The 19,026-nt window shown below is 45.5% G+C and overlaps 1 protein-coding gene across 3 annotated transcripts in view; it reads left to right on the top strand.

The window, feature by feature from the left end:
• Positions 1-19,026, top strand: part of LOC138452943 (zinc finger protein 271-like) — a 54,642-nt gene that overhangs the window by 16,941 nt on the left and 18,675 nt on the right. Inside the window, exons 2-3 of one of the 3 annotated variants that reach the window (XR_011260330.1) lie at positions 9,259-12,929; positions 13,389-14,456. Coding sequence is in view for 1 of the 3 variants with exons in the window: in XM_069605312.1 (XP_069461413.1) it covers positions 9,859-11,616 (1,758 nt within the window). In the remaining 2 variants the exon portion in view is untranslated. Of the gene's footprint in view, positions 1-9,258; positions 14,457-19,026 lie in introns of those variants that run through there. The other 2 variants (XR_011260331.1, XM_069605312.1) reach the window with 2 other exon arrangements.

Raw genomic sequence — 19,026 nt, forward strand, 5'->3', positions numbered from 1 at the left:
GCATCACTGACCCTACCTCTCTCTCAGCTTCTAATTGGTCAAACTTCCATTTCTTACTTGATTGGGGGAATGAAATGAAGTGTCATCATGATGAGGTCTGTTTATGATACAGAGAACCCACCCCTGTCAACTTTACACACAATCTATATCTGACCTAAAAACATATTTGCACAGGTACACATTTGTTTAAAATTACATATACATGGTGTGGCTGAATTTAGCCATGTCTATGTCCAAATCTGCTCATTCTCGGAGCTTGCATTCAAAGAGTGTACATAATTGACTTTTTAACTGCTTTTTCAATTTCCGACATGGACCCAACTTTACATACATGTGTGCAGGGGGTAGGGACATTAACTGATGAAGTTTCAGATTTTTAACATGCACACATTTAGAGTAATATCCACTTTTCCGCTAAAACCCCCCTGAACATACCACCGGTTCCTACCACGTCTTAAACTGTGGGCAGAAAAATCACAAGAATTATGGTATCATTTATAAAATTTTCACATGTCCGCTCTATGAATTATCCCCCTTTTTATAAAACCATATCCTTGCTGCAGGGGTGTGTCTTTTCAGGTCACATGGTACAGAAACCAGTCTTTCCAGTTTCTGCCAAGCCAGCTTGCTTCTCACAGGCAGTGCTCCTCCCAGCTTCTCCAGGAGGAAGCCACTTTTTACGACGTCTGTAATAAAAAACCTTTGCCTGAGTGGAGAGGGCTTTGTTCACTCTCTGGCAGAGCACAGGAAATTCAATTATCAGATAGATGGCATATCCTTAGCCTGGGCAGCAAAAGGAAGGTTGGCCTGGGAACACAGTGGTGACTCAAGTTTCACTGCTGATGGGTAGTTGCTAGGCAAAATCAAGTTCCTTAAGCCAGACCTTCAGCTAACTTTTTGTTGCTTTTAAAATAACTTGTAATTTTACACATGCAGCTAGAATGCTGATTCTAAGCGCAAAACTATGACATTTCAACAGTTACAAAGGCATGTGACACCAAACATAGGTCACTCATTTAATTTAACATTTTCGATTTTGGTGGTTTTAAATCCAGTTGTAGTTAGGCTTAAGCTGCTGACTCCATAGCATTTTTGTTATAAGCATTGTTTTTGGGCTCTTCATTTCCCAGATTTTGTAGGCACACAAAACTCCATTCTGCCAAATGTCTGCTGGTGTTCAGTGAATATTTTGCACATGTTGCAAGGTTTGAAATAGGCATTTTGCTTGCCTTCAGAAAAACACACAGAGTGGTTTTAAAACGCCGGCTTTTGGATAGTGGTGAGTACTGGTACTGCACTCAATTTTGGGATTTAAGAAATGAATTCCCCACACTTCTAGGTTGCATTTGGCAATCAGCATTGCCATTCCCAATGGTTTCAGACTACTGTGCGGGTAGTCCAATGGTGGTTTTAGGCAGCGTCCTTCTGTGCCCATAACATCGGCAAAAATGGGTGGCAGCCTATTCTTCCTGCATTTCCCGGTGCATTTTCTGGGAAGCTCTGGTCATCATGATGTTTTCATGTCAGTACTGCACAGTTTTGAGGTAGGGCTAGGATGCATGGGTAAATACATCCCACAGTTATATCTATTTTGAGCCTCAACATTGGGGAACTCGTCTGCCCCTTCCCCAGGGGAGGAGCTGAAGGTGTTGTGGCCAGAACAGCTAGCAACGCCACAGGCTCCGGGCTCCAATGCAGCTGCCTGTCTTCCCCAGCCTCTGACCTCTGATCTGTCCTGTTACCCAACACTTAGCTCAGAGCCTTGAAAGAGGTGTTTGGCCCTCTGCGTAATTTTGAGTCTTTAGGTGGGCATGTGTCTGCTTCCACAGTCTTCAGCAAATTCTCTGTGAGCTTAGCGCACTGTTTCAGGTGACCTGTAGGGTGCTTGCTTGTGTTCCTCACAAAATACATTCCTTCCATGGTCAGCATTCCACAAACTCCTGCACCCCATCTCTTTTATTGAAGCGTGTTAAAGTGCTTCATGACACCTGCTATTTGAATTGTGGACTTTAGTTGTTGGTTTAGGATTATTCTTTGGGAAGCGATCACAACAGCCCTGTTCCCTATTTTTAAAGTCTGACTTGAGGCATGCTGGAACCTGTAGTCCCAGAACATCTTTTCAGATGAAGGTGAATCCTTTTGAATCAAGGCAAGACTGTGCCTGAGGAGCGGGTGAGGCCAGGAAATCCCACTCCTGTCTCTGGGAGGCACGGTCTTTAGCAGCCGGACCATCCCAGTCCCTTGTGGCTCATTCTCATCATAGAAAAGGATGGGCTTTTTCCCTAACTGATCACAATGCCCAAATCTGCTATCGTAGATCTGTTGCTAAGTCCCACACAACTGTTTCATGGTTTGATTTGAGGTGGTTGCTGAGCGAGCTTAGAATAAATATGGACTGTTCTCTAGCTTCCAAGCGTCGGAGGCCTGGGGAAGCGTCAGGAGGCTTTTCGGTTCTCTTTCTTGTTGTTGATAGCAGCGAAACATAAATATGTCAGAGAAATCAGTGTGTGATGTTACCTAACCTGCTCATGCTTTCTGCACTGTCACTGACTATTGTTTAGTTAATTGGGGTGTGCCCTCCTTAGCGGGGTTCCGCATTTTTCGGTTGCCATACAGATAGAATGGCATAGTAAATCTGGAGACCAAATAGACTGTGGCTTCGAGGTGTCCTAGCCTCCAGCTGCTTTCTTACTAAGCTTTCTGCCATGTGCGAAGAGGGAAATAGGTATAAGTAGAATAGAAGATGCAGATGAGACGGCTGTACACCAGAGGACTTATTCCCTGTAGCGATTAAAGGCGAGGGGGAAATGGCAGTTATATGTCATTTAGTCAGTGACAAAACCCAGAGATGGCTGTTTTTATGAGCTGCAAATAACTGTGAAAATAATATCAAAAGCCCCTTTTCGGTGCAGCTAATATCTACTTATATTGAGGATCTATGGCCTCACACTGCCATCTAGTGTTTTTTTATTAATACAAATCCATATTTTTAAAAGTTTCTATACTCGTTTATTTTCATTTACCTAACATACATTTTTACCTACACGCAACCCATAAGGTCCCTTTTAATGGAGGGGATCCCCCCTTCCCTCATCGCCCCTTTGAATCCCTCCTTGATCCCACTTTTTAAAAATGTGTATAACTAAAACCTTTTTGTTTTGCAATTATAAATTGAACCTGCAATACTGCATTATTGCCTACATTTCGAGTTTCAAACCTCAATTATTTTCTTTTATACCCTTGTTATTTTTTCATTTCGTTGTTATTGAATCTTCTATTATTGACTCTTTGTTTTTTCCTACTACGAAACCTCAGGAGCAAAGCGCACGGAGACACATGGCTAAACTATTTTGTAACATGGGGCAGAAAAAAAGGGGTGCATGAACAGCTTTCAATTATTACCACTGTCGCCATTGCTGCTAAATTCATAGTGGGAAAGTAGCCTGGAAGAGGCGATGCCCTCAACAGGATGAAGTGATGAATCCGATTCTGAGCTCTCTACCAAAGTGACACTCCATCCTTTTTCTAGCTCGCACACACCTCCTTATCCCTCCACTCACCCATCCAACCTCATCTCTCTCTGCCCCTCTTTATTATTGAGGTATTCATTGAGCTCTGACCTAGCTTTGGAAAGCAGGTATGACAGAAAGTCAGGGGTCTTTCACTTCGCATGCCCACAAGTCAATGGATTAGCTCTGGTGCCCAGTGGACTCATATGCTACAAGAGCTTACTGCCTTGCTCCAACTACACAATATCTGTGCGCAAGTGCCCTGCCACGCCGCAGCCCCAGCACCGCCTCCACTGGTGACCTGCCTGGTATAGCAGCTGACTGTTTCCAACGACCCCAGAGATACTAAAACGTTAGGTTTCTACCTTGACGCCACCCTATCATTATCCCGTCAAATAAATGCAGTCAGATCTGCCTCGGCATATACCTGCAAACTTATTGCAGCCTGCAGACCGTTTCTCACCACCCCTAACAGTGTCACATTAGCTAGAACCCTCATTATGGCTAAGATTGATTATTGCAGTGCTCTTTACTTAGGTACCAGCCAAGAGAACCTGAATAAACTCCAAACAACCCAGAACAATGCCATTCGTGCTGCCCTAAACATTCCCCGCAACCACCACATCTCAGAATCTAGAACCAACCTAAAGTGGCTACCTGTCAAGCAAAGAATTTCACTTAAAATACTCTCCCTTACGCATAAATGCTTGGCTAACAAGGCCCCTATCTACCTCTGCAGTCGGCTGTCGCGCCACTCGTCCTCCCGACCACTAAGAACTGCCCAGTCCCACTGTCTATCGATTCCTAGGTTTAAACTGAAAAAAGCAGGGGGCTCGAGCTTCCCTGTCTTAGCTTCTAAACTATGGAACTCCCTCCCCGCTACAATCAGAGCTGAAGACTCTTTCAACACATTCCAGGCCAAAACCAAATCTTGGCTTTTCGACCAACTTTAAGACATAAGTACCCTTACTTGCTTTGACCTGCCGACAGTTTCTATCTCCTGCTGTACACCCTATGGGTATATCCACTGCTAAGCCTTAGCGGCACTGAAACCACTGTAATATTTGTAGATTGGAACCCTGTTTAATATTTCTGTTAATGTTAATTTCTGTAATTTTTATGTCTGTATGTATGCATTCTTGTAACTTGTACAAATTGCGCCCTGATGCCCCCGGGCCTGTTGGTTTGCGCGTTATAAATAAAACAAATACAAATACAAAAAAAATACAAATACCCCGAGTGGTGGACACCCCCTGATGGCACAAACTCGATGTGGATCCATTTCCACCCCTTGATTCTCCAGCTGTTTGAACTGGAGCCTCCTGACATTCCCTGTCAAAACTTCCAAATATGTTATTGGTGCCTGTTGCTTCATTTTGGTCCTACGTGATTTAGACAACCTAAACTATCTATCAATTTCCTTGATGAAGATGTTCTAGAATTATTTTGTCAACGTTGAAACCGGTCGGTGCTCTTTTTGGAGTAGTCAACATTGGCAAGATTGAACCATTCCAGTCTTCTCCTGTCTACATTTCAAATGATGCATTCTTTCTGTTGTTGTTGTTTCATGTACAATTATACAATTTTCCTTGATGTTGTAAGGTTTTTGTACACAGTTCGATTGAATGTACAGTTTATCTGTGTACTCGGATGGATTGAATGTGTTTTATGGGTTCAGTGAATTGAATTCTTGAATGAGTAGTTGCAATCTGTTATTGTTTGTATCCCTTATGAACATTTAAATAAATATGATTGATTTTCACCTATGATTTATTAATTGAAATGTATTGACAATGTAATGTTCCAGATCTTATTTCTTCAGATATCACTGGCTTTGGAAAGCAATATAGTGCTGTACAATCATAGGTGGGAGAAAATGGAAGTAAGGAACAGAGAAACAAGGCAACCAGGAGCTAACAGGGTAGATGGAGGGCTGCAGTTTGGTAGCAAGGGATCTACAACCAACCAGGCCAGAAAACTGTGGGAGAAGATCACCCCGTCTTAAGGAGGGTGTGTTGACCTAGGTGTTAGGTAGGAGCCGTTCCTTGAAGACGAGGGCTTTGAGCACCTTCCGGAACAGTAGAAGAGATGTTGACAGGGAGGAGGTTCCAGAGTCTTAGGGCATAGACAGAGAAGGCCTGGCTTCTGGTTCTTTCCTTCCTGTACCCGCAGAGTTCAATTCTGCAGATTTCCTTACTTCTGGTGGATGATAGGCCTCCAGAGATGCTGAGTTTCTCAATGAAATATCTTTCAAACTTCAGGGTGACAACCTTGTGGTTGATGCAGCAGGCTTTAAAGAGGACACAGTCTTGCATCAGGAGCCAGTTCAGCTTGATGAGGGTTGGAGTGATGTGGTTGAATTTGCGCAGTGCATGCAGGTGTGGCAGGGTAGTTGCCCGAATGCCTTCCAAAAAGGGCTTGCCAACTTCCAGATGGAAGAGGACCGAGACTTGGACATCAAATTGGAAGCCTTGTACTGGGCTGAAGGGCTTGATTTCCCACAGGAGAGAAAGTTGTTACCAAGCCGTTTGTGTCTTTCGTGCTATGTGTTTGAATGAGAGGTATAGTTTTGGGTTGGGTGAATAACACTAATCCACCTTGTTTTTTGTTTCTTGTTTTAGTCCTTTGTAGTCTTTTGTTAGCTTTATGACTTGCCCACGCTATGTGGTGGTCAGTGGCTGCATGTCTACATAAAGACCAACATCCACCTGTTGGCCGGTTGTTTAAAGTAAAAATAGTGTTTTTCTATTTAGACTCCTGTGCATTTATCTATATGTTAATCGTAAAATCCAGTTTTGCAATAATTCACTACTGTACACTGTTTAGTGAGTAACACGTCATTTGTTTTAATTCAATTATTTACAGTTGTTTCACATTAGTTACAGTTTTATTAACTTTGTGCCAATTCTTTTTACAGCGATTCACATCAGTGAGAATTGTATGAACTTTGTGCCAACATCACTCCCCTAGGAGGCGCGCGCATTTGGTGCGCCCTTTCCTGTGCTTTGTCAAGGCACTAATACATTGTTTTAGCGCATCCATTGTGGTTAAAAAAATATAAATTCCAGTCATTTAGTACAATACAAGAAATTTTTTCCCATTAATAATCCATTAATAGTGTTTTTTGGTTGTAGGTCATGAATGAACAGATGTCTGTGATCCTGGGGATTTAGGAAAGAAACAAGAGAGGGGCTGTGGGGGTCGGGTTAGTCTGTGAGCTGCTGGTGTATAGGAAGGACTCGCCAACAGTTAACAATACTGTTTGTCAGTTTGTTTTAGGATAACGGATTCCTCACCTTACTCCGGTGAGTGTCTTCCACTGTCCTGGGGTCCTGTTATTTGTGAAGATACTGCACCGTTATGCAGTCCATCTTCAGTGTTATATAACACTTTGTTGGAATTCCTGGGTTGTGATTTTATATATCATTCCCTAAAAAGGGAGAAGTTGTTATGTGCATTTGTGTATATATACTGTTTCTTGGAGAGAGTTTCAAAATAATTATACACACATTTTATCTCTTTGTTTGGAGCCTGATAGTGGGTTTGCCTGGTTTAATTGGATTCTCATTGCCCCGGTGGTCATATTATTATTAAGGTCCTGTGTGCTCTGTTGCACCGCGTGTTTGAATAAATTCAAGGAGTTATACTTTTTGTGAGCATGCAGGCGGGTACATCTAGTTTCGCAAGGTTATTGGGCTTCTTTGCCCATAAGTCTAGTCATTCCGATTTTTCAGTACCTTCTTTGCAATCAAACCTCGTTGTACCATTCTGTAACGTGGCTTTCCTTGTAGTTCAAGGACGTAGGCTTTGCTGTGTGCCATTTGTGAAGTGCATGCTAACTCTGTTTATGTATATGTTTAGGTAAGGATCGGTCCGTGCTGTCTCTGATGTTACTTATTCTTTCATAATTCGGAGTTGCATATTTTATATTCGTGCCGTTCAGAGAATTGTTTTCATTCTGTTCGAGTCAGCAGCATCAGACTTTACTTCGCAAACGTTCCTTGTGTCTGTGATTCACTTGTCTGTCTGTAGTCTAATCTGTGGCAGAGGTGACATTTTTACTTTTGTTTTTAATGTTGCCCCTTTGTGCATTCGTGCCTAGACTAACAGTGTCTAGGATATTGTGTTGTGATCTCATCTTGTTCACGATCCTGTGCAGGTGTCTTAGTGGACATGTTTTCTTTGTTAACATTGCCGCGTTATTCGCGGGGCGGGCTTAAATCTAACTGTGGATCAGGCGAGCATAATGTAGTTCATTACTGCGTTACTACTTCTGCATGCTGGCTGGGTTTATAGCGTTTTCATATATCTCTAGCCGAGTGGGGATTCCCACTGCTCAGCGTTGCGTGGTGCTGCTCGCTTCCTCAGGTCAGCAGTGTTGCCAACTCCTCAGTGAAGAAAGTAGCTATTGGCTCCCCTAGAAGTCACCAGAAGTAGCTAGATGACGTCACTGCCCAATTTGCATAATTACCTCCACTTTCCCCCTGCGATTTATGGTTTTTACTGTGGCCCCCTCCCCTTTTAACACCTCCCTTTTAAGTTATCAGTGTGTTTTTGCACTACTCCCGTTAGAAAACGGGCGAATGACCACACTTTTTTCAATTGTTTTGGAAACTTGCATAAATGAGCAAGTCTCCAAACCAATTGAAAAAAGTAGCTAGATTTCTCGCTAGCCGCTTTTCAATGAAAAAGTCGCTAGGGGGGCATACTTTCTCGCTAAATATAGCGAGAAAGTCGCTAAATTGGCAACACTGCAGGTCAGTTCCAGTCCAATGTTGCGCTGCAACATGGATTATATCTTTGCATTCCGTGACGTTGCTGACCGGTCACGTGTTCAGAGCATACTAGTCACGTGACAGGGCTGGTCCTGGCCTCACGTTTCTATTAGCCTACCCGGCACGTTGTCCATTCTAATTACTGAGCCCAATTTTGTTAGAGTTCATTTTAACAGATGTTGTTAAAGGGATTAATACTAATGGATTGAAGTTATTAAGGATTTTATATAAGTTATGTTTTCCATTTGGGTCTGATGTTTATAGCTATTTTTCCATATCAGTTCAGATGCTGGTGTTTTGGGTGTAACAATAATGATCATTCGATTTTAGTGAAGTTCAGTCTGTTTGGTTGAATTAGGGTTCTACCTTATAAGAGAGGTATTTCAAGGAGTTTGTATATACATATATATATGGGTCCATGTTGCGTTATCCTGCTCATCTCATGCAATCTGCTAATTAGTATTTGCACTTTTTGTTTAACCTACTTAGTCAGGGTCAATAGGTTATGACCTGCTCATTGGGCCGGCAGACTAAGCTGCTAGCATGCCTCTGTAAAAGCATGTTTAGATCTTGGGTTGGTTGGTAGGTATTGTTAGTAAACACCTCCAGGCACTACTTCCATTTGTTCATACATTTTTACAGGAAGTGGTGCATTTCTCTATCCGTGTTTAAGCCATCTGTTATAGTTGTTAAGTTACAGATTAATCTACATTCATTTTGTCGTAAACATTTTTCTCGGTCTCCCATTCTTTCATCCTGGGTTAGGTGTTTTGCTCCAAAGAGCTTGATATTCTCCTTTCTATCGTTCAGATGGTTCTTGTTCCAGTGTTGCTGTCTACACTGTCCCAAAATCATGACCCTGCATCAATTCCCAAAATATTAGTATGTAAAATCTAAACAGCCTCTATAATTAATTTCATAGTGAATGTGCTAATTTATATTTAGCGAGATAATGTGTCATTTTTCTTTTACAGTTGGCTGACGCCTACACAGAAAAGTGAAGCGGGCAACCAAGTAATATGCCCCAAAACATTACAGACATGAAAGGCTTTACTTGGAAAGCAAGTGGTGATATCTGAGAGCTCTGGGAATGCACCAATTTATAGAAGCCCAATTGATCCAAGAACTGGGAGAGGAGAAAACTACTCGCTATGAAAAGAATTTCCACAATCCATCACAGAATATCGGGAATTGGGAGACAGAGAGGCTTCTGAGTATTTAAAAAGGTACACACATGAGCCTTGTGCTCAAAGCAAGTGCTGAATGGAAGAAAATGTTCATTCAAACGTCACAAATCAATTATTTGCAATAGAATGCAAATATTTGAGAAGCGTATGATTGCACTTCATTTGAGAAAACACTTTACCAACTTGAATTCACAAACCCTTTTAAGAACATTTTTAATGAGCCAATTGTAAAACGTGCAAACTTGTCATAAATGGTACTGACAGATTTATAGCTCAATTAATTTGAACAAAGAGGTGATTAAAATATGAGCTCTTGAAGTTACGCTTAACACAGTGACAATTAATAAAAGATTTATTTGTAAGGAGAATATTGGACATTATCTAAATATGTCTGATTCTGAAACAAGTCTGTGCGATATGGATTTCCTGTTAAACCAGACCCTACTTGAAGAAGTCTATCCCCAAAAACGACCATACCAATGCACTGAATGTGAGAAAAGCTTCAGTTGGAAAACCAATCTAATTCAACATAAAAAAGCCCACAGAGGTGAAAAACCTTACCAGTGCACAGAATGTCTGAAAAGCTTCATTTGGAAAACCACCCTAACTCGACATGAAAATACCCACTTAGTAGAAAAACCTTATCAGTGCTCTCAATGCCAGAAAATGTTCAGTCATAAATCATCTTTAAATACGCATTTGCGAAATCACACAGGAGAAAGACTTTATCAGTGCACAGAATGTCAGAAAAGCTTCAGTCAGAAAACTCACCTGACTCGACATGAAAAAACACACACAGGAGAAAAACCTCATCAGTGTACAGAATGCCAAAAAAGGTTTAGGCAGAAAGCTGACCTAACTCGACATGAAAAAACTCACACAGGAGAAAAGCCTTATCAGTGTCCTGAATGTAAGAAAAGTTTCAGTCTTACAACAACTTTAATTCTACATGTGAGAACTCACACAGGAGAAAGGTTTTATCAGTGTAGTGAATGTCAAAAATGTTTCAGTCGGAAATGCAGTCTAACTAAGCATGAGAGGATCCACACAGGAGAAAAACCTTATCAGTGCATTCAATGTCCTAAAAGCTTTCGACACAATACTGAACTAAATCGGCATGAGAAGATGCACAAAGGAGAAAAACCTTATCAGTGCCCTGAATGCCAGAAAAGTTTCAGCCATAGAAAGTCTTTAATTCTACACTTGACAACTCACACGGGAGAAGGACTTTATCAGTGTTCCGAATGTGGAAAAAGTTTCAGCCAGAAATGCAATCTAACTAACCATCAGAGGGTCCACACAGGAGAAAAACCTTATCAATGCACTGAATGTCAGAAAAGCTTCAGTCAGAAAATCGATTTAACCCGACATAAAAAAACTCACACAGGGGAAAAACCTTATCAATGTACTGAATGTCAGAGCTGCTTCAGTGAGAAAATCTGTCTAACTGTACATGAAAAAACTCACACAGGAGAAAAACCATATCAGTGCACAGAATGCCAAAAAAGCTTCAGTCAGAAAACTCGCCTAACTCAGCATGAAAAAACCCACACAGGAGAAAAACCGTATCAGTGCACAGAGTGCCAAAAAAACTTCATTCAGAAAACAGACCTAACTCGACATGAAAAAACTCACACAGGAGAAAAACCTTATCAGTGCACAGAATGCCAAAAAAGATTCAGTCAGAAAAATGACCTAACACGACATGAAAATACCCACACAGGAGAAAAACTATATCCATGCACTGAATGTCAGAAAAGCTTCAGTCGTAAATACAGTCTAACTAAACATGAGAGGATCCACACTGGAGAAAAACCTTTTCAATGCACCGAATGCCAGAAAAGCTTCAGTCGTAAATGCAATCTAACCAAACATGAGAGGACCCACACTGGAGAAAAACCTTTCCAGTGCACAGAATGCCAAAAAAGCTTCAGTGAACAAACTGACCTAACGCGACATCACAAAACTCACACAGGAGAAAAACCTTATGAATGCACAGAATGCCCAAAAAGATTCAGGCAGAAAACAGACTTAAGTCGACATGAAAAAACCCATACAGGAGAAAAACCATATCTGTGCACTGAATGCCAGGAAATCTTCAGGCAGAAAAGTCACCTAATTCAACATGAAAAAACTCACACATGAGAAAAACCTTTCTGGAGCACACTAAATGCTAGAAGCGCTTAATTCAGAAAAGTTAATGAACTTGGCATGAGAGTGCCCACACAGGATATTCATGAGAGAACAGTGCACAACAAGATACATTATGAAATATCTGGAGACACTCTAAAAGCACATGGCAGAATCTTGCTCCTCCCTAAGAGCTCAGCAGTGAAGGGTAATACATGGCAAACTGATGAGCTTTCTATTTGAATGAGACTTTTAAAGTGTAATTGTAGCGGCCAGCAGTGGACTGCTAGACACAGATCCTTAATAACATAGGGATAATGATGGACACAGAACATACATTCCCTGACTAAAAAAAGATTAACATCCAAAAAAAACCTTTCCAAAGCAGACATCGGCTATAATCTATCCAGCTGAACGTACAAACGAAAGTACCTTTGATCACAAACCACATATCCTAGGCAGGATTTATGGGGTAAAGCCCTCAATGAAAGCTTATAAATAAAGCTTACATATAATTGGAGTCAAAATTCATAGTCTAAAGGACAGAATCGGCCACTGTGAAAAAGGCCTAAAAGATATAGGGCCTCATCACGAGTTCGGCGGTAATGCAGCGGTTTTCCTGTCGAGCTTTATTAGCGTTAACGCCAAGCTCCCGGATGGATAGTCCGCCAGATCATGAGTTTGCATGCACACGCACAGGGACATGGTGGTAGCGCCAACAGCGCTTGACGGGAAAAAGGTCCAAGAACCCGTAAATCCAGCGCACCGTGCGCTTCAGCCATACTGCGCTTATAGCGCCCAGGAAACGTGTCACCGCCGGAACGGGAAATAAAACGGTGGCCATTTTGGAAATCTCAATCCGTCGGATATCACAGCCCCTGCAAGCCATCCACCCCTGGGATGAGTGAATTATGTCACAGGAGCGCACTAGGGGCAAGGCAGCCCTGGACAGGGTCAGGAAACCAAAATCAGTGACCAGGAGCTGGCCGTACTGGTGGAGGAGGCAGAGATTCACCATGATGAACTACAGCAGCGCAAGACAAGTGGGAAGCGTCATGCACAGATCTGGCGGAACATCAGCCAGAGGGTGCCTGCAGTGGGGCGCATGCCCCGGGATGGCAAGGACTGTCGCAAGCACCTCAATGACTTGCATGTCGGAGTACGCGGCATACTGTCACAGCACAGGAGTGCAAGCAGGGGCACTGGAGGAGGGCCACCACCACCCGAACTCACACCCTGGGAGGAGAAGATGACTGCCCTAATTGACATGGGCACCATAGAGGGAATAGGTGGAGCGGAGGCTGGCACTGGTATCCAGCCGACTGCAGGTGAGTCCCACCCCAAATGCAGGCATCTGAAAGGACCACACATGCAGACCCTGAGTGAATGAATGTGCATGAAATGTGTGTGAGGCACTGCAGACACCCATAACTGAGCCCTTGAACCACTGAACCATAGTGCAGCCTAGACTCCCCTGCACGTGCACTGCATCAATACAAGGGGCAGGGGACAGACCTCCATTTCCATGGGACAGCTATGTAGAGTGAGAGTGTGCATGAATAAACCCCCAGGACCATGTGCATGGTGCATCCCCATCCCGCATGTGATGATGGCACACAATAATTTCCGTGCAGTGTTACTCTACACTCACACATTCCACCAATCACTACATGGGGATTGAACAAAATGCAAGTGCCATGCATAATCGCTACTGCCTACAATCCCACTTGATGGCATGAACTGCTTGATACTAATGTAGGTTGCCCTGAACTCAGTACACCCCACAGGCACACGTCGATCTTCACGGGATGACGATGACGGTGAGGAGGCCACTCCATTACAGCGCCCGAGGCAGCGTACCTCGACCAGCACCACCACCCTGCAAAGGGGCCGCCTGGAAGCGAACCGATGCCGGACCCATCACACATCACCACACCGCAGCCCAACCAGACCGCTGCAGCACCCACATGGCTGCAGGATGTCAGCGCCTAGCTCACCCCAAGCCACCATGCAGACTTCCGATGCAGAGGGAGTCACCTGTGGGTGAGAGCCCGATGTGGGACAGACAACTCCAGCTGCACCTCAGGCAGGACAGTTGCATTCCCCCAGAAGCAGCACAGGGGAGCCCAGGGCCAGTCACACAGGGAGCACAAACCCCACGTGTGCATGTGCGTCGTGTCCGCACGCCAGAGCCTGATGTAGACACACCATCAAGAAGACCGGCACTCACACCACAGCAGCCCCATCCAAGCTTCCAACATGTCCCCATGCAGGCCACCCCCACCCCCCCAACAGTGCACAACTGCCAGGCCGGTACCTGCCGCACCAAGGGTACCTTTTGTCACGGGAGCAGCTGTGATGGGACGTCTGGCTGGACATAATTGAGGCCAAACAGGCAAAAGTGGAGTCCATGGCCAAAGTGCGCAGCCATCAAGGCCATCAGCGGGTCCATACGGCATGGCTGCAAGTACATTGCACGAGACAACGAACGCACATGGAGAGTGGTGGAGCAATGCACCTCAGCCCTGACAGGTTTTGGCCAAAGGGTACGGGAGTTGTGCGAGGCAGTATCTGCACGAGCTGAGCAGACAAGGGAATCGAACAACCTTCTCAGTCAGCATCTGCAGGCAACCGTGTCAGTCCCATCAACCTCCACTACACCCACGGAGGGATCCCTTGAGCCTTCACCTAGGCGCCGTTCATTGCGCCACCTGAGATCCCACACACCAGAGGGGCCAGGACATGGAAAGCGCCCATGACCATCATAGATGGTCATGGCATTGTTGTGGGTGCCCTGAGAACATGCACCTACCTGCACTGTTGTGGAGAGTTAACTGGGGGGACGGGGGCTTGTGTGCTGGATGTTCACTGGGGGGAGGGGGGATTATGTGCTGGGTGTTCACTGGGGGGAGGGGGGATTGACAATCTTTGAATAAATCACATTTAAAATTCATACAAAGCATGGGCAGTTGTGATTGTGATTAAGTGCTCTTTAATGTTCAAGTGACTTTCAAAATGTAGCCATCACCCGTATTAAAAAAAATTCTCAACCAAGCCCTGTCTGGCCAACCTCCCCTTCCTCACCCCATTCTTGTGTGCACGTGCAACACCATCTGGCACATCATCATCTTCACTTCCATCCTCAGGTGGCTGCACATGAGCATCGGGGGGGCAGTGGCACATTCCTGCGACAGCAAATGTTGTGCAGCATGGCACATGTAAGTACAGTTTTTCCAACTTTTTCAGGTGCATACATCAATGCCCCTCCCGTACGGTCTAGACACCGGAAGCATGCCTTCAGCAGTCCAAATGCCCTCTCCAGGCAGATGCGTGTACGTCCATGGGCAATGTTGTATGCCCGCTCAGCTGCACTGTGTGGATGGCGCACAGGGGTCATGAGCCATGTGTACTGGTGATATCCAGAATCACCTGCAGGGGAGAGAATGCAGGTATGGGGACAAGGTAGGTTCAGTGGGTGCACAAGGCTCAGTCATCGGTGACATTGTCAGCAGGATCAAGTTCGTGTTGAAGAGGTCATGCTATCTCATTGCAATGTTGGCATCCACCCTTGCATGGTGTGAGGTTGCCATACAGCTGTGTATCTATGTATATGTGAGTTGTTATGTGCATCACACTCATGTATTACGTGTGGCCTACTTATCATTTGGTCACTTACATTGTGGAGTGTGCTGTGCTAGGGGCAGCATTGAATCAATGGAGTACTTACAACTTGCAACGCCTCTGTTTCTAAATTTAACAGTACTCTGTCCCTTGTCACTGGAGGAGGGGACCCTCTATCTGCTTGTGCATGCGACATGTGGTTAGCCCATGTGTCATTGGCATTCCCTTTGGCTGCTGTTGCATTTGCTGGTTGGCAATATTATGTACAGTTCTCCAGGCATGTGATTGGGCAATCAGGGGTCAGTGTTTCAGGGATGTACATTGTCGTTAATCAGGCTAGTTATGTGTAGTGCTTTTGTGGATGCACCTACTTTTGTGTAACATTGGCATGGCTGTCGGGTGGCCAGGGTGGGATGTCTGTGCTATGTCAGGGTGGGAAGCAATACTGCAACACACATAGGAGGCTTTGTGGTAGTAGGCCTTCCATATGTGACTGTGCTGCCACATGTCTTTGCCATCCAGACTGGGTGTCTTCTGCTGTGTTGTACATGTCCAAGGGTTCTCGTGCGAGGTACATGCATGGGAATGCTGCAGTGCTGGTGCTGCCTATTGGCATGCAGGGATTTCACTGTGTATGACCAGCCCCATCAGATGTAATTCAACATGCATTACGGACTACATGTGTACTCACCCAGCATCCATGTGTTTTGGCCTCTGTGCCTTTCCATGTACGCTGGCAGGGTACTGTTGCGCAGGACCATGGAGTCGTGGGTGGATCCTGGGTAGCAGGCACAGCAGTGGCTGAAGGTGAGGTCAGGGCTACATGTCATCTGCACATTCAGGGAATGGTAATTTTTCCGGTTTCTGTAGGCTGTCTCATGTGCCTGGGGTGGTATGAGTGCTACATGTGTGCAGTCCAGGGCTGCTATAACATTTGGAACTTGGGCAATGGCATGGAATTGACCCGTCGGTTGGTTCACCTGTGTCTATGTGGCTGGCAATGCAATGTGCTCATTCACATGGATCAACAGTGCATCCAGCACCTGTCCCAGTATGGCACTGAATGTGGACTCGGCCATGCCGTGCATCATGGCAACGGTGCGTTGGTAGCTGCCAGTCCTGAGGAATTATAGCACGGACACAAGCTTCACAAGCGGGGGCACTGCTGTGCTGATGGCTATAAGGCTGCCGATGTCATCCTGGATTGTGTCCAGCAACTGGGTAATGGTTGCCCTGTCCAGCCTATATTCGGTCACCAACTGGCCATCAGTCAGGGCCCTGGGGATGGCTGGCCGCCTTGCTGGTGCTGCGCTCCTCCTCCTTCTCCTCATCACCACCCCCTGCGCTCCCAGGGCCCTGGCCTGGTTGGCTGGTCTCTGTAGCTCCAGGCGCAGCAGGTAGATGTCCACATCAAGGCTCCCGGCTCCAAATGGCAGCATGGTGTTGGGGAGGGTGTGTTGTGAATGGGTGGCTCCTTTGGAGGCCTCTGATTTGCATTGTTTCCACCTGAATCGTTATTGCTGTCTCCGCCCTGCTCCTGCTGGTGTAATGGTGTTGGGGAGGGTGTGTTGTGCATGGGTGGGTCCTTTGTAGGCCTCTGATTTGCAGTGGGTCCACCTGGGCCCTTATTGCTGTCTCCTCCCTGCTCCTGCTGGTGTAATGGTGTTGGGGAGGGTGTGCTGTGCATGGGTGGGTCCTTTGTAGGCCTCTGATTTGCATTGGTTTCACCTGGGCCTTTAATGCTGTCTCCTCCCTGCTCCTGCTGGTGTTATGGTGTTGGGGAGGGTGTGTTGTGCATGAGTGGGTCCTTTGTAGGCCTCTGATTTGCATTGGTCTCACCTGGGCCCTTATTGCTGTCTCCTCCCTGCTCCTGCTGGTGTAATGGTGTTGGGGAGGGTGTGCTGTGCATGGGTGGGTCCTTTGTAGGCCTCTGATTTGCATTGGTTCCACCTGGGTCCTTATTGCTGTCACCTCCCTGCTCCTGCTGGTGTAATGGTGTTGGGGAGGGTGTGTGCTGTGCATGGGTGGGTCCTTTGTAGGCCTCTGATTTGCATTGCTTCACCCGGGCCTTTATTGCTGTCTCCTCCCTGCCCCTGCTGGTGTTATGGTGTTGGGGAGGGTGTGTTGTGCATGGGTGGGTCCTTTGTAGGCCTCTGATTTGCATTGGTTTTACCTCAGCCCTTATTGCTGTCTCCTCCCTGCTCCTGCTGGTGTAATGGTGTTGGGGAGGGTGTGTTGTGCATGGGTGGGTCCTTTGTAGGGCTCTGATTTGCATTGGTTTCACCTGGGCCCTTATTGCTGTCTCCTCCCTGCTCCTGCGGATGTTATGGTGTTGGGGAGGGTGTGTTGTGCATGGGTGGCTCCTTTGTAGGGCTCTGATTTGCATTGGTTTCACCTGGGCCCTTATTGCTGTCTCCTCCCTGCTCCTGCGGATGTAATGGTGTTGGGGAGGGTGTGTTGTGCATGGGTGGGTCCTTTGTAGGCCTCTGATTTGCATTGGTTTCACCTGTTGCCTCCTCCCTGCTCTTGCTGGTGTAATGGTGTTGGGGAGGGTGTGTTGTGCATGGGTGGGTCCTTTGTAGGCCTCTGATTTGCATTTGTTTCACCTGGGCCCTCATTGCTATCTCCTCCCTGCTCCTGCTGGTTTAATGGTGTTGGGGAGGGTGTGTTGTGCATGGGTGGGTCCTTTGTAGGCCTCTGATTTGCATTGGTTTCACCTGTTGCCTCCTCCCTGCTCCTGCTGGTGTAATGGTGTTGGGGAGGGTGTATTGTGCATGGGTGGTTCCTTTGTAGGCCTCTGATTTGCACTGGTTTCACCTGGGCCCTTATTGCTGTGCCCTGTGTTCTTTTACCTCCAGCATTTTGCTACGGGTATTTTCGGCGGATTATCCGCTGCTTTTCTGGCGCTAATAGCGCCTACGCCAGACTCGTGATTGCTATGTTTTAGCGCAAATGGATACTGGCGCTTTTACAGCCGACGCTTTTACAGCCGGCTGTACTTGCGCCGGCTGTAATGGCGCCGGCGGTATTTGTACTTGTGATTCGACGGACCCTTAAATCCGGCACTGATAGCGTTACCGGCGGATTTAAGGGTTCCGCCAAACTCGTGATGAGGTCCATAGTGTTTAATTAATTTAATTGGGACATCCAATATTCCTTTGTGGGGACTTTTATGTTAAGATTGGGGCTGCTGATGTGTATGACCGAGAGGAGGACTTGGCATGGGGGATTCTGGTGGACAAAATAAATGTAATTTGTTCAGATAGTCTGGGCTTGGTACTGTGTAATTATTCTTTTGTCTGGGATGTGTGAATGGTTATTGGGAGACTAGATTTTGATAGTCCAGAGAGTATCTCTCTCTAGGGCTCGGGTGGTTTCTCGATCATTGTTTTTGTGCCTTGAGACAATTAGAAACATTTATTAGATCTTGTGGTGAATCGAAGTGGTCATAGCAATCAGGCCAGTTAATCGCGTAATTTTGATCAAACAGTTGTACAGGAGAACACACGCGATATGACTAATGATGTTATTGAGAGCACTGTAACAGCTTGTAGAAAGTGATTAAAATGGGACCAAACATACCTGAACTCAATTTTAGGCTTATAAATAAAAAACAGAAAAAACATATTATGAACTGTCAAAGCGCATCTATTGGACCTATGGACATGATCAATAGCTCTGAACATCTTATTCTGAATACAAGGGCTGCCCTCTCACATTCCCCAAGATCTACCAATAGCGGATCAAAAATGTTCTGACTGGATAAGCATTGCCTAAATGCTAGAACATACCTCCCTTCTCCCC

This window comes from Ambystoma mexicanum, chromosome 4p, assembly GCF_040938575.1.
Source record: "Ambystoma mexicanum isolate Mex_15411 chromosome 4p, UKY_AmexF1_1, whole genome shotgun sequence".
In the NCBI taxonomy this organism is placed as follows: domain Eukaryota; kingdom Metazoa; phylum Chordata; class Amphibia; order Caudata; family Ambystomatidae; genus Ambystoma; species Ambystoma mexicanum.